The 15,594-nt window shown below is 41.8% G+C and overlaps 1 protein-coding gene across 3 annotated transcripts; it reads left to right on the top strand.

Moving 5' to 3' along the window:
* The first annotated feature begins 817 nt into the window (after nt 1–817).
* LOC139478935 (uncharacterized) lies at nt 818–15,065 on the top strand. 3 transcript variants are annotated; one of them, XM_071261630.1, is made up of 4 exons: nt 819–1,401; nt 2,965–3,061; nt 10,698–11,324; nt 12,174–15,065. In XM_071261630.1, exons 2-4 carry the CDS (start codon nt 3,037–3,039, stop codon nt 12,188–12,190), a joined length of 669 nt encoding a protein of 222 aa, XP_071117731.1. In that variant the 5' UTR covers nt 819–1,401; nt 2,965–3,036; the 3' UTR covers nt 12,191–15,065. The 3 variants fall into 3 exon arrangements, with proteins under 3 accessions (XP_071117732.1, XP_071117731.1, XP_071117730.1); XM_071261629.1 differs by having other exon boundaries at nt 821–1,401; nt 10,698–15,065; XM_071261631.1 differs by lacking the exon at nt 2,965–3,061 and having other exon boundaries at nt 818–1,401; nt 10,698–15,065.
* The last annotated feature ends 529 nt before the right edge of the window (nt 15,066–15,594 follow it).

The raw sequence follows: 15,594 nt of genomic DNA, 5'->3' as shown, positions 1-15,594 counted from the left end.
AAAATATAAAGAATAAAATCCAAATGGAGCCCAGAGCAATCCTTACTTTTAGGCTAGAACTGAGGCAATCTAGACTTGCCAAATCATTCTAGACTTGAGTTGGACTTTTTAATTGTCTCTCTAGGGTCTGGGAGACTATAATGCCTGTGCTAGACCAACTTCCAGTCTCTGAAATGAACATATCGTACAGAAAAAATAAAAATAATAGTTGTTGAAAATTATCTTGATAAAAGTTTAATAAAAAGGAGCCCAGAGACTCTCTTCATTTTCAGATTCCTGATACTGCAGAAATCTAGACTTGCCAAACAATATAGACTTGCATAGGATAAGTTTGATATATTGGTATCAGGGTCTGTAAGACAGACTATGCCTGTACAAACTCACGTTGCTGTGTTCACGCCTCAACACACGGGCCTGGAGCGTCGTCCATGGCCCTTCGCTGACCTCTCTCCCAGTCCCAGAGAAACATAGATTCATACATACGTACGTCAAAACAAACTCTAGGATCTTGTTACTTTCTATCATATATTCATGTTAAGTTTAATCTCTACATTTCAAAATGTAAAGTGAACTGGATTTTAGGTGGGTCCCATAGGTTTTCAATTTTGACTTTAAATTTTAAACTGTAATTCTCCCTACTTTTTTGTATTCTCTATGGTGAATGCCAAGTTGTTGCCCTTCCCATTTATAGCAGTGTGAAAGGGAGATATAATATAAGGCCGCTTTCTCTATGAGTTAACGCTCGTTATAACGGCCGCAAGCTGTAAGTCTGTCTTGACAAGTGGCTTGTGTATGCTGTTAGAAGGCCGATCAATCTGTGCAGACATAATATTCAATATCATCACCACAACGCAGGTTGCCAAGTCAACCATCAAGTGCTCTTCTGAACGTGTGACCCTCCGTACACACAGTGTAGATATATCTAGGCTAAAGACATATGGGTTAACATGCCGATCTACTTGTTTATTTTTAGGCAACATTCCTCTCCCTGAGCACGAGATCGTAACTGTATATTGCGAGAACTGACATCGATGGCACGTGCGGATGCAGAACACACCGTCTGGTGCCAGCGTCGGACAGACATCCACCTGCCCATTGTTCCAGCATTACATCTGGGATTTGATTAACACCGCGCGGCGACAAAGGCAGGCAGGCCTACAGCTGGTCCAAACTGTTAGGAGGACCGACGTTGTTTACTTCACGGCTGCCTGAACACTAACCCGTTTTGCTTCAACTAACAACCTTATGCACAAAAGGAGAATCATTCGAGGTGCAAGGTTTCTGTACATGTGATTTTTTTCTATGATGTAAGAATTCGGCATCATTTCAAGGTTTGTGACACTGGAGAGAGGACTCGGACACAGTGAAGACAAAGGTTTTACTACCAGACATTAAGCTGAGGTGAGTTGATGTTCTCCACATAAATAGTATGCGTTGTCATCCTTTAGACAACCCCGGGGCAACACCGTTAAAACGCTCGTTGTCTGTGTGTTGTATGTTCGTCTTCTGCTAGAGGAGCATATGTTACATGCCCTCAATGTGTAAAATCGGTCTTTTGTAAAATGTCTCATTCATTCAGTCATTTTATAACATGAATTAATTTCAGTCATTTTACAAATTGATAGAAATATTAGGCAGAATATTAGACAAATTGACTGAAACTTATGCAGCACAATGAATAAAATAACACTATGAAGGGTGTGGTTGTTAAACCAATTTTATACAAAGACTTTGGTTCTCGTGCACAGATCGACTTTATCATGTCTTGGTGAATATGTTCTTCTTTGATGGGCATTTAGAAGTTGGAGTACTAAGTAAGGATAAGAAGTTATGGATGAACAACTCCTTTATTACAATTAAGAGCGACGTTTCGGTGTAGGTTCTAACACCGTTATCACTTGCTTGTCCTTACCTTGTTTCTTATCCTTACTTGATAAATGTTGTGTTCTGTTATGACTTAGTCATGCTAATCTAGCGTGCATTGCATTAACATATATAAACCATTTCAACAGTCAACCCTTGAGCGTTATTCTATTAATCATAAACAGCCGGGTAAATGAAAATATTATATTTGATGGTGGCTAAAAATCTATCTGTAATGGCTTGAGACTGAGAGTTGTTAGACTGACCTTACGGTCGTTAGGTTTAACCTCTCTGAAATCTCCCATCTTACTAGGCGACAAGCACGGTACATGGCCACAATGTACATCAATAGTCGTGTGATATAGACACAAAACGTACGTGTTCTATCAAGAAGTATGACATATATGATATGTTTCTTGGTTTTAATTCACAATTATGCGTATATTATGCGGACAAAAGAAAGCATACATCCATGTTTGATAGTGGCTAAATCTGAAACAAACAAGAAATGGTTACTCGATGGTGATGTATTTGACACGGGTATTATAGTTGTGTTTTGGACATTAAGTTTGCAGTTTTTCGGTTGCTGTTTTCAGCCTAGTAACGTATTTATAGTGAGCGAATGAGTATGGTTTTACGCAGCTTTTAGCAATATTCCGGCAATATCACGGCGGGGGGCACCAGAAATGGGCTTCACACATTGTGCCCATGTCGGGAATCAAACCTGGGTCTTCGGCGTGACACGCTTTAACCACTAGGCTACCCGATCGGCCTGTATTGATAGTTATGTTTCGGTCAAATCCAATTTTCAAGCGTGTACTTTCTTTTGCCCGGCAGTTAATACATCTATGTACAAATCTACACAGGTACTGTGATCCATACGTGCGACATACCTTGCGTTAACGCTGTATAGCTATTATATAGGACATCCGTTATCCTTGATCTATAAACGCTTTACAGGTCAACAGTGAAGGTTCCTATCTATAGGATTTGTTAATGTGTGTTAAGTTGTCTCCATAACTTCTATGTCAGTGTAAGATGTTCGGGTCACCTCATTATGTTTATGAGCGCATAAGTCCTAACCCGCTTGGTATTCTATAGGTACAACAGCCTCCATATACCCAGCGAGTCACACTCCAACGAAGACGACGGTGACATCGTTCTGTCAACAGTATGGAGAGTCAGATTCCTCAGCTAGGTAAGTCATACTAGTTTGGTTTGTTGTTTAGCCGCATCTAGCAATGTTCCAGCTATATGACAGCGGTCTGTAAATAATCGAGTCTGGACCAGACAATCCAGTGATTGATATCATGAGCATCGAACCACGTAATTGGGATACAATGACATGCATCAACCAAGTCAGCGAGCCTGACCACCCGATCCCGTTAGTCGCCCCTAGATGACCAATTCTAACCTCGATCTTCACGTGAATGGTAAGTCATACAATCATATCCAGTAAACTATGCCATATTCAACATACAGTTATATTCTATAACAAACTATCAAATCATATTGAATTCATAGTATGATGATTGGATTTAACGTCGCGTTCAAGATTATTCACTTTTATAGCGTCTCAACACAAACACACGCCGTTTAAACAATGCAATACCTATTGCGATATTTCATAAATATCCTAACACCCCCACCCCCCCACCCCACCCCCACCCCCACCCCCACCACACACACACACGCGCGCTCACATGTTTACTTTTGTTTATTATGACTTATTGATGAAGAGTCAGTCTCGTGCCCAAATCGGGGCGATTGGGTAGCCTAGTGGTTAAAGCGTTTGCTCGTCACGTCGAAGGCCCGGGTTCGATTCCCCATTTTCCGGTGTCCCCCGCCGTAATATTGCTTGAATATTGCTAAAAGCCGCGTAGAACTTATTCACTCACGCCCACGTCCAAATTGCATCCTATTCGTACGCCAACATCCTATACCAACCTCGACACCAACCCGGACACTCTGTCAACTGTGTAGTCGTATGTTCATCACGTAGTTCAACACGCTCTCCAGTTACGTGCCCCGCCTCATCACATGCATCGTTCACCACATTCAGTTTACAACGCCAGATTCACTGATCATGGCCCGTGTGCAGTTTTAGAATATATACTGAACAAAAAAATGGATCATGAATATTTTGTTGAATATTGTTTGTAGACTAAGCCCGCATTCGTAAGAATATCTCCCCAAATATTCATGATTCCTAACTTGATCTTTTCGGTATATATATTTGATAAAACAAAGGAGGGATTATAAGGTAGTATCATATGTCGTCCAAACTGAGATTTAGAAATATACAGTAAACTACGGTTATAACGAACACGCTTATAACGAACTGACGGATATAACGAACTTACATTTTGGTCCCGACTACTTGTTGTAGGCATGCTGTATATGTACTTATAACGAACTACGGCTATAACGAACTAAAATTAGTAGTCCCTTTGAGTTCGTTATAAACGTAGTTTACTGTAAACAAAAATAGTAAGATATTGTAAAAAGGTAGTTACAGAACGAAACACAACATTTCATGCCACAAACAGACTTGATGTATGGAGTTGCTTGTCATCTCCGGGAAATATACTCACGGTCATAAATCCAGTGACATAATGTGTGAGTTGATTGCTAGAAACCATTATTCACCTATTCCGCGGTAGATGTATGTCACGACTGGGGTATATAATTGCTAATGAATGTGTTATGATACCTGTGAGGTGTGCATGCGTGTTCAGTGAATGATAGCCATGTCCTAAAGTACAAAAGGGCTCGTTTATTATTTCTTGTTTGTAATACTCCGATGTTGATGGTCGTTATATTTCTAGGGGGAATTTAACATATGCATTTCATTTAGCGGGGAACTTTTCGCACAGTTTCTGTCCAGAATTTGTGCATGATGTTGAAAACGAGACCATCCAAGGTAATATTTTAGGTTGTAAAATTAGATGCAAGAATCACGGCCAGTCGATGTAGAATTTTCTAAGCTTACCCTGTCCGCCATGAGAGCGGAAGGTCCGGCCGCTTCATACCAAAAGACGTTAAAAGATGGTACTTGTTGTTACCCTGTCTGGCGCTCGGCATTAAGGGGCTAAAACAAGGACTGGTCGGCTCGGAGTCAGTATACTGTGTCTGAGTGGGGTATTCATGTTAAACTGCGGCATGGTATCTCAGTGATCTAGCACTATAAATCGGCACTAGTCCGGACTAGTACAAGCAGCCACACACACGTACATGCACGTCGCTATATAAGTGCCATAATCTTGGACGCGACATTAAACCCAATTTCACCTGACCTGTAAGGAACTTTTTTAAAAGCATATATGTATCCTCGCGTCCACGAGTATATGCAATGTATACATGTATATTATCTAGAATATTGATATGATTATCAAATCTTTATCTAAAGAGTTCTTACCAGCGGGGACAGTGGGTAGCCTAGTGGTTAAAGCGTTCGCTCGTCACGCCGAAGACCCGGGTTCGATTCCCCACTTGGGTACGTGTAAAGCCCCTTTCGGGTGTGATATTACTTGAATTCAACCTGAACGTCAATCACTTTCATATCTTAACTGATTCACTTCACCCATAAACATTTCCTACCACATTGAATAAGGCCCGTTCCCCTCAGCGTCTTTTAGTAGTGTTTTGTCAATCGCTGCCAACTCGGATGATTTAACATTGGTATTATATATCGAAGCGTTTGGCTTGATACAACGAGACTCGGTAGAGCATTGGGAGTATCAATGGGACTCCCAGTTGTTAATAATGTCACAAGGATGGACTTCAGTGCCTTCACACATTGTAACCGTGCCAATACGAGCTTATGCTTTAACCAACAAACCACATCATTGAACAGAAAGTTTACGTTGGACGATCGGGACATAGCCGATCAGCCATGCATGACGGACAGTGACCGATAAGTTACGCTCAAGTTGAAGTGAAGAGTGGACGGAGGGGGCAATCAGGTTATGACCCTGCATGCCTGGTGACCCTACGTCCCGGTTCGCCCCGATTATGTTTCTAGGTTTGTCAGCACCATACCCGTGCTCGTGGGTTTCACCGAAGTGGTAAACGTCTGAGACCTGCATCACTTCGGGATTTCCTCCCACATTAAGCTGACACACAAAGCGTGTCGGTGTGTTGTGTCGCTACTGGTGTATATTATATCCATGACGTCATGCTGATAGCACGTGGGAGCTGGTTGACATACAGACACGTGATTATGTCCTATATATAGCATATGTCTAATATTGTCGGAGTCAATGCAACTCTTGACCTGTGAAGATTCCGGGGTAGAATAGGTCTTCAGCATCCCATGCTTGCCGTAAAAGGCGACTGTGCTTGTCGTAAAAGGCGACTAACGAGATCGGGTGGTCAGGCTCGCTGACTTGGTTGATGCATGTCATCGTATCCCAATTGCGTAGATCGATGCTCGTGATGTCAATCACAGGATTGACTTGTCCAGACTCGATTATTCACAGACCGCCGTCATATACCTGGAATATTGCTGAGTGCGGCGTTAAACAACAAACAAACAAACAAACAAACACACAAACAATACAACTCTTTACTCATATGGATACTTACCTGTGTGTTAACTGTTTTTACTTACTCTGGTAGTCTAAATGTAACAATAATCTGACACGCAAAGAATGATATGAAGAAACACGTTCTCAAACATAAACATTCACATCTTTTATTATGCATTCATCCATACAATTATCGGAACATATATCAGTTTTGTTCTGTTCTGCCGCATTAAACCTACTCAATCAAATTTGATAGTAAAAACTATCTGGATTATTTCTTCTTGTCATCCCAGTCAAATGATGCTTGGCACTGTGTGTTAGCTCATCGAGCCAAAGTCCTAGGTTTGAATCCAATGTGAGGACCCAAGCATGTCCTTTGCTGTAATTGTGATGCCTGTGTATCTGGTATGAGCTCTGGTGAGTCTTCATTTTGTTGCGACCCGTGAAGATCCGGGGTAGAACAGGTCTTCAGCAACCCATGCTTGCTCTTGACCCGTGAAGATCCGGGGTAGAAAAGGTCTTCAGCAACCCATGCTTGCTCTTGACCCGTGAAGATCCGGGTAGAATAGGTCTTCAGCAACCCATGCTTGCTCTTGACCCGTGAAGATCCGAGGTAGAATAGGTCCCATGCTTGCCGTAAAAGGTGACTATGCTTGTCTAGATGTGACTAACTGGATCGGGTGGTCAGACTCGCTGACTTGGTTGATGCATGTCATCGTATCCAGATTGCGTGGATCGATGCTCATGCTATCAATCACTGGATTATCTCGTCCAGACTCGATTATTTATATTCATATAGCTGAAATATTGAGTGCAGCGTTAAATAACAAATAAACAAACAATTCCGGGATAACATGTCACATTCTGTTACCCATACTGTATGAAGTGACACACAATGAAATTTTTGTGTGTAAATACTCATTTTCAAAATACGAGTCACTCACGCAATAAAGATTATTGCGCAACAAATATCAAAGTCACCCTTTTCAGTTTAGGCCTTGGATATGCATGGATGGATCACGGTGTTGGAAGTGTGGTTATAACTCCAAAGAGCTGAAGATTGTTCTCAGCAAAAGTGGATAGAATAACTAAGAAATAGCAGATGTACATTTACCTATTCTCTCTTCAAACAGGGCGGTCGGGTAGCCTAGTGGTTAAAGCGTTAGCTCGTCACGCCGAAGACCCGGGTTCGATTCCCGACATGGTTACAATGTGTGAAGCCCATTTCTGGTGTCCCCCGCCGTGATATTGCTGAAATATTGCTAAAAGCGGCGTAAAACCATACTCACTCACTCACTCACTCTCTTCAAACACCAATCTGGAAAATCTAGACTTGCTTCACCTTGGCTTATAAGCATGATAATAGGGGCTTGGCGGTTGTGAAAATAATATGGTTCAGGGATTGTGAGACGGATTTATCGTATCCCATTACAGGCCTGTCCAATTACCACAAAAATCCCTCGGCGCTATACCCACTCGTGTCACATGTATGACATCTTTTGCTGGCCTATGCTTGAGTTGGCCCTAACAACTCAGCATATCTATGTCGCACCTCCATTGTGTGGAATCACATGACCCTCTGAACTCATTGTAAACGGGGGTCAGGCTAGGTGAACTGTCCTTAACCCTTTTGATTTTGAAATGAATCTACTCTCTCACTAACATGGGATGTCTGTACCTAACAGTCTGTACCGAACACACGGATGGTATTGAAGATGATATTCAGAATGACAATTTGAATCACGTGCATCACGTGCTTCGAGTTAATAATAAACCACGTAGCTCACATGTAATGTGTTGATAGTATTACAGGTGTATTTGATGCATGAGGTAATATACCACGTGAACACGTGTATTGCTCATAACGTACCACGTTTATCTCGTGCTAATATGACAGAAACATATTGCCTAGTCCTGCACCATGACTGTGGAATATATTTATTTTATGACCACAATCTAGAAACGCATAATAGGGAAAATTTCAATTTCAAGAAGGGTATTGTGTAATATAAGATTTCATAGACTAAATGTTAGTCTACATATTGCCAAGTGACGTGCCATTTTAAGTCACTCACCTCACTAATGCTTCGTGTTCATAATATGACATATGCATCAGTCATCCATATTGTTAATAGTAATCCAAGTTCATCTCGTTAAAAGGTTTATAATATACCACAGTAGTCATACATTATCTGAATAATATGCCTCGTGCACACAGAGATGATGTTAATGATATGACTCGTGCACCAAAGGCATGATGTTAATAATATGCCTCGTGCACCACAGGCACGATGTTAATAATATGCCTCATGCACCACAGGCATGATGTAAATAATATGCCTCGTGCACCACAGGCATGATGTTAATAATATGCCTCATGCACCGCAGGCATGATGTAAATAATATGTCTCGTGCACCACAGGCATGATGTTAATAATATGCCTCATGCACCACATGCTTGATGTTAATAATATGCCTCTTGCACCACAGGCATGTTAATAATGTGCCTCTTGCACCACAGGCATGATGTTAATAATATGTTTCGTGCACCACAGGCATGATGTTAATAATATGCCTCGTGCACCACATGCATGATGTTAATAATATGTCTCGTGCACCACATGCATGATGTTAATAATATGCCTCATGCACCACAGGCTTGATGTTAATAATATGCCTCTTGCACCACAGGCATGTTAATAATGTGCCTCTTGCACCACAGGCATGATGTTAATAATATGTTTCGTGCACCACAGGCATGATGTTAATAATATGCCTCGTGCACCACATGCATGATGTTAATAATATGTCTCGTGCACCATAGGCATGATGTTAATAATATGCCTCATGCACCACAGGAAAGATGTAAATAATATGCCTCGTGCACCACAGGCATGATGTTAATAATATGCCTCGTGCACCACAGGCATGATGTTAATAATATGCCTCTTGCACCACAGGCATGATGTTAATAATGTGCCTCATGCACCACAGGCATGATGTAAATAATATGTCTCGTGCACCACAGGCATGATGTTAATAATATGTTTCGTGCACCACAGGCATGATGTTAATAATATGCCTCTTGCACCACAGGCATGATGTTAATAATATTCCACGTGCATCACACGCATATTGTTACAAATACGCCAAAAAAGTGTTCAGTGTCAGTAAAAAAATGATCCGGCGATTTCACCAATCGTGTTTGACCACTAACTTCATTAATCGTGTTCAGCCACTAACTTAATCAATCGTGTTTGACCACTAACTTCATCAATCGTGTTTGACCACTAATTTCATCAATCGTGTTCGGCCACTAACTTCGTCAATCGTGTTTGACCACTAACTTCATCAATCGTGTTTGACCACTAACTTCATCAATCGTGTTCGGCCACTAACTTCATCAATCGTGTTTGACCACTAACTTCATCAATCGTGTTCGGCCACTAACTTCATCAATCGTATTTGACCACTAACTTCATCAATCGTGTTTGACGACTAACTTTATCAATCGTGTTTGACCACTAACTTCATTAATCGTGTTCAGCCACTAACTTCATCAATCGTGTTTGACCACTAACTTTATTAATCGTGTTTGACCACTAACTTCATCAATCGTGTTCAGCCACTAACTTCATCAATCGTGTTTGACGACTAACTTCATTAATCGTGTTCAGCCACTAACTTCATCAATCGTGTTTGACCACTAACTTTATTAATCGTGTTTGACCACTAACTTCATCAATCGTGTTCAGCCACTAACTTCATCAATCTTGTTCAGCCACTAACTTCATCAATCGTGTTTGACCACTAACTTCATTAATCGTGTTCAGCCACTAACTTCATCAATCGTGTTTGACCACGATTTCATCAATCTTGTTCAGCCACTAACTTCATCAATCGTGTTTGACCACTAACTTCATTAATCGTGTTCAGCCACTAACTTCATCAATCGTGTTTGACCACGATTTCATCAATCTTGTTCGGCCACTAACTTCATCAATCGTGTTTGACCACAAACTTCATCAATCGTGTTCAGCCACTAACTTCATCAATCGCGTTTGACCACTAACTTTATCAATCGTGTTTGACCACTAACTTCATTAATCGTGTTCAGCCACTAACTTCATCAATCGTGTTTGACCACTAACTTCATCAATCGTGTTTGACCACTAACTTCATTAATCGTGTTCAGCCACTAACTTCATCAATCGTGTTTGACCACGATTTCATCAATCTTGTTCAGCCACTAACTTCATCAATCCTGTTCAGTCACTGACTTCATCAACTGTGTTCTCATTTCAGCCACCATGACTTGGCCTGAGTTTATCAAGCACATGCTGGCAACGACCCACAAGATACAGAAAGCAGCAGTGTTGGCCGAGGACGGTCAACCGCTAGCTGTGACGGAGGACCTTCAGGTATCCGTGGAGGAAGGACAGGCTCTGATTAGGAGCATCTTGGACCCAGCAAGGTCCGTCACAAGGATACACATGGACAATAACTTCTATACTTGCTTTCAGGGCAACTCCAAGACGCTGGTTGGGACCTCTCCTAATAGGGACAGAATATTCGTTGCCCATAAAAGTAAAGATTGTGTTGTCGTTGTATTTGGTGGTACAAAGGGCCATGGGTCTTATCTGTTTGAGCTGAAGAAGAATCTTTCGGCTAGGGAACATCGTGAAGATCATATGAAACATTTACATAATCAAGAGCAGATTACGAACATACCCAGTCAAGAGCACATCACGAATATACCCAGGCAAGAGCAGATTACGAACATACCCAGCCAAGGTCAGATTCAGCAAATCTTGAATGCAGCTGAGGATGAAAGATTAGCTTCCGAAGAAGCAGACGACATGGAACAACTTTCCGAGATGGGCCAGGAATCGATGGAGATTGATGACTTTCCACATGGACAGGACACATTAGGTGATGATCAAAACCTCCTAAGCTAGGTTTTGTTTAGAAGGGGCGATCTTACGTACACGTATATGCAATATTTATTTGATGTATTTAACATATTTTCTTATGGGATATGAACCTCTGGTGGCAGCTGCTTTCCTGTTGTATGTAAAACAAATCACACGATATACTCATTTTAGTTTTATAACGTACAGTACGAACGTACCACAATGACCCTATTGTGTGGTCCATGGTTTCACAAAATGCCTAATGTATGTTTTCACAGACCAATGGTTGGTTACGAGAGCACATTTATGTTGTTCAGAATATCACTATGCAACTTTACAAATTTCCGTCTACTCAACTTCAGTTATCTTTACCTTCGACAAACAACTCCTGAATGTCGAGTATAATAAGAAAAAAAGAAACTGCGCATGTCATTTTATCACACGCACATTTCTTTCTGGGCTCAGTGTACACGGAATCAAAAGGTCTGCATTCACGAAAACTTACATCACACGTCTTGACCTACTCGATAGCATAAACTTCATACGAACCCATTGTGTTCATACGGTATGTTGATGCAAAACTCTGGGCTGATCCTGACTCACTTGTTCCGCTCCAGTAGGTGGGATGACAAACACAAATTGTGCAGTTATTCATTGTAGGGGTTTCCCATATAACCAAAGAGAAATGACAACCTCTATTTGATCTGTCAGACATTGAGCAGCAATGCGTACAGACGGGCCATATAAGTCGTTTCAGGTCGACCTGGTTGGCCTGAAAGAAGTTTTGACTATAACAGTTTGCGTGGATGCATATTTGATGGTTGGATCGTTTGCATTTATTCTGAATATAACCATGCGTGTCTTGCAGGGGGAGGATATATTTGAGACCCGTGAGGAATATACCTCGGCCTCTGCCCCAATGTCACACTCTCCAGGAGCCTTGCCTTTAAACCGTGGGCCTAGCAGGAATGTGGCCACTCCCCAGTATGACAACGACGTTGTACAATACCACTGGGAACAGACTTACTGGTACATCCATAGGATGCTCGCCTATTGACAGTGTTTGCTGCTATAACATCTATAGTCTATACAAATATTATACTTTTTTCTCTCTGATCTTTTGCGGTACTGGCAGATTGATATTGTGTGGCGAACCCTCTGTTAATTAGTTTCTATTTCCAAGTTCACTGGCCAGGAGGGCTTGTTGCAAAAATGTTGCAAGCCCTCATCATATTTTAGTAGCCCAAAACAATAAACTACAAAATGAAAACTTGATGATTCGTATAAATATGGGTATGTATTGAATTTTCAAGTAGACAGTCGGACCAGCTTTACTTACTGTTACTAGCCCAATATAAAGGTTACTTTCATTTGGCTAACCGACAGGCAGCTATTTCGAACACTGGGCGTACCATGTGGTCTTAACAATGCATGTATGTATAAATATGTGTACTGCTGACTCATTTCAAATCAGTATACTCGCTATCGAGTCACTGGATTGTCTGGTCTAGATTTGATTGTTTACAGGCCGCCATCGTATTGCAGGAGTAACTAAAGATTTTCAGTGATCCATTCTTATAATTTTCACCACTATTTTGAATTCTACGCCCAATGAAATATCGGCAGATAATCGAGACTGTTTATTCTCTGGCGTTGGCGATTTTTTATATATATTATGTAACAATTCGAATTATGACATCAACAATATTGTTAGTTATGTTTCAAGAACACCTCTTTACGCCACCATCAATTATATATTTTCAGTCCAAGCATATATATCTCTGAGGAAAACTGGATATAAAGTATATTTCGTACAATGCAAATATAAAGATACATTTATGTATGCCTATTTATACTACTAAATGTATAACGTATATATCTTTTAAATGAAGAATCGGATTATAATACTAGTATCCCCCAATCACGTTTATTTATTACCCTGTCCTTGTTTATCGTTTCAGTTGTATTTTTAGTCAAAGCGTATATTTTGGTAAAATATTTAAATATTGTGCAATTGTAGAAACACTGTGTCTGTTTTAATATCTGTATACAGACCTTATCATTTTCGGGTTCTCTTATTGTGTCGTCTTGTATGAGTTCCATGGTGGCCTATTTCCAGCAGAGAAGATCATGACATTATCTGCTTTTGGCATATATTTCTTATGATTATGGAAATGGTTTGTCGCTTCTATTGGCATGATTTGACCATTGTTATTAAAGTTATTTCAAAGTGGCAGTTAGAAGATTTAGTATTAACGAAGAGTTGTACGGAAACGTCGCATATTTAAAGGATTTGAAATCCGTTAGTCAATCCTGACTTTGTTACTGTAGTAAGCTTCCAGAAGTAATCAAAGATGGACGTTCAGTGATAAAGGAAATAAGGTCACGTGATGTTTAAGCAATAAAATTGCTTTCATCTTGACATACCCCTTACTTGAAAATGTATTCCTGCAGTATTATATTTGATATATGTAACATGCATTCTCTTATATATATTTGTCATATGATTATTGTAACACAATATACAATACAATGCAATATGTATTGCACCACTTTATTCGATGATGATGTTGGAGAGTTTTTACGAGCGCTTCCCAAATGATCCGATTTCGCATGTTATTAGATCAAGTGATTTTACACAATTCTGGATCAAGCCCCAAGGACCAACACCCTTATTTATCGGTCCTGTTTGACATGTGTCAATCCAGTATTTTATATACAGTGACTTTTCCTTGTAATGATGTATAAGACCAAGGACGTCAGAACCTAGAGACGGAGGACCTTCATTTGTCTGTGGAGGTGGGTCAGCCCCTAGCCGTGACGAAGGACCTTCAGTTGTCCATGGAGGTGGGTCACACACTAGCCGTGACGGAGGACCTTCAGTTGTCCATGGAGGTGGGTCACACACTAGCCGTGACGGAGGACCTTCAGTTGTCCATGGAGGTGGGTCAGCCCCTAGCCGTGACGGAGGACCTTCAGTTGTCTGTGGAGGTGGGTCAGCCCCTAGCCGTGACGGAGGACCTTCAGTTGTCCATGGAGGTGGGTCACACACTAGCCGTGACGGGGAACCTTCAGTAGTCTGTGGAGGTGGGTCACACACTAGCCGTGATGGAGGACCTTCAGTTGTCCATGGAGGTGGGTCACACACTTGCCGTGACGGAGGACCTTCAGTTGTCTGTGGAGGTGGGTCAGCCCCTAGCCGTGACGGAGGACCTTCAGTTGTCCATGGAGGTGGGTCAGCCCCTAGCCGTGACGGAGGACCTTCAGTTGTCCATGGAGGTAGGTCACACACTAGCCGTGACGGGGAACCTTCAGTAGTCTGTGGAGGTGGGTCACACACTAGCCGTGACGGAGGACCTTCAGTTGAACATGTAGGTGGTTCAGCCCCTAGCCGTGACGGAGGACCTTCAGTTGTCCATGGAGGTGGGTCACACACTAGCCGTGACGGAGGACCTTCAGTTGTCTGTGGAGGTGGGTCACACACTAGCCGTGACGGAGGACCTTCAGTTGTCCATGGAGGTGGGTCACACACTAGCCGTGACGGGGGACCTTCACTTGTCTGTGGAGGTGGGTCACACACTAGCCGTGACGGAGGACCTTCAGTTGTCTGTGGAGGTGGGTCACACACTAGCCGTGACGGAGGACCCTCAGTTGTCTGTGGAGGTGGGTCACACACTAGCCGTGACGGAGGACCTTCAGTAGTCTGTGGAGGTGGGTCACACACTAGCCGTGACGGTGGACCTTCAGTAGTCTGTTGAGGTGGGTCACACACTAGCCGTGACGGGGAACCTTCAGTTGTCTGTGGAGGTGGGTCACATGCTAGCCGTGACGGAGGACCTTCAGTTGTCTGTGGAGGTGGGTCAGATAGTCAGTCTTCAGTGAGTATGTGAGGACCATCTCTACCCAGCATATATGGCATTATCTGATGGACATAAAGACCTTCTGAAAAGTAGAACTACCGACCATGTTTTCATTCTGTCGGCGATGAGATTATCCCCGTATTGTGTAAGACTCTGATGATAACAGATATTATTTGGGTCACAATACATATTTCATCGGTTTTTTTCACTTTTTTCGACAAACAAGGCAGGTTGTTGATGAATAATGTTTTGAAAGACATGATTGAAATTGCATGTAATTATCCACAGATCTTTTTTCTCGCTCTTTTCCTGAGCCTTGTCAGACCCATTGGGTTTATCCAGTGCGCTTTGACAAGCTATGTTGTGTCTTACTCAAGTAACCCCTTGAATTTATTTTTTGTGGGTTTTGTTGTGTTATATATTGTCTTC

This window comes from Haliotis cracherodii, unplaced genomic scaffold, assembly GCF_022045235.1.
Source record: "Haliotis cracherodii isolate W230 unplaced genomic scaffold, xgHalCrac1.p SCAF_4, whole genome shotgun sequence".
NCBI classification, from domain to species: Eukaryota; Metazoa; Mollusca; class Gastropoda; order Lepetellida; family Haliotidae; genus Haliotis; species Haliotis cracherodii.
Note: the sequence above shows the minus strand (reverse complement) of the source record. Positions and strands in the feature narration are given on the sequence as shown.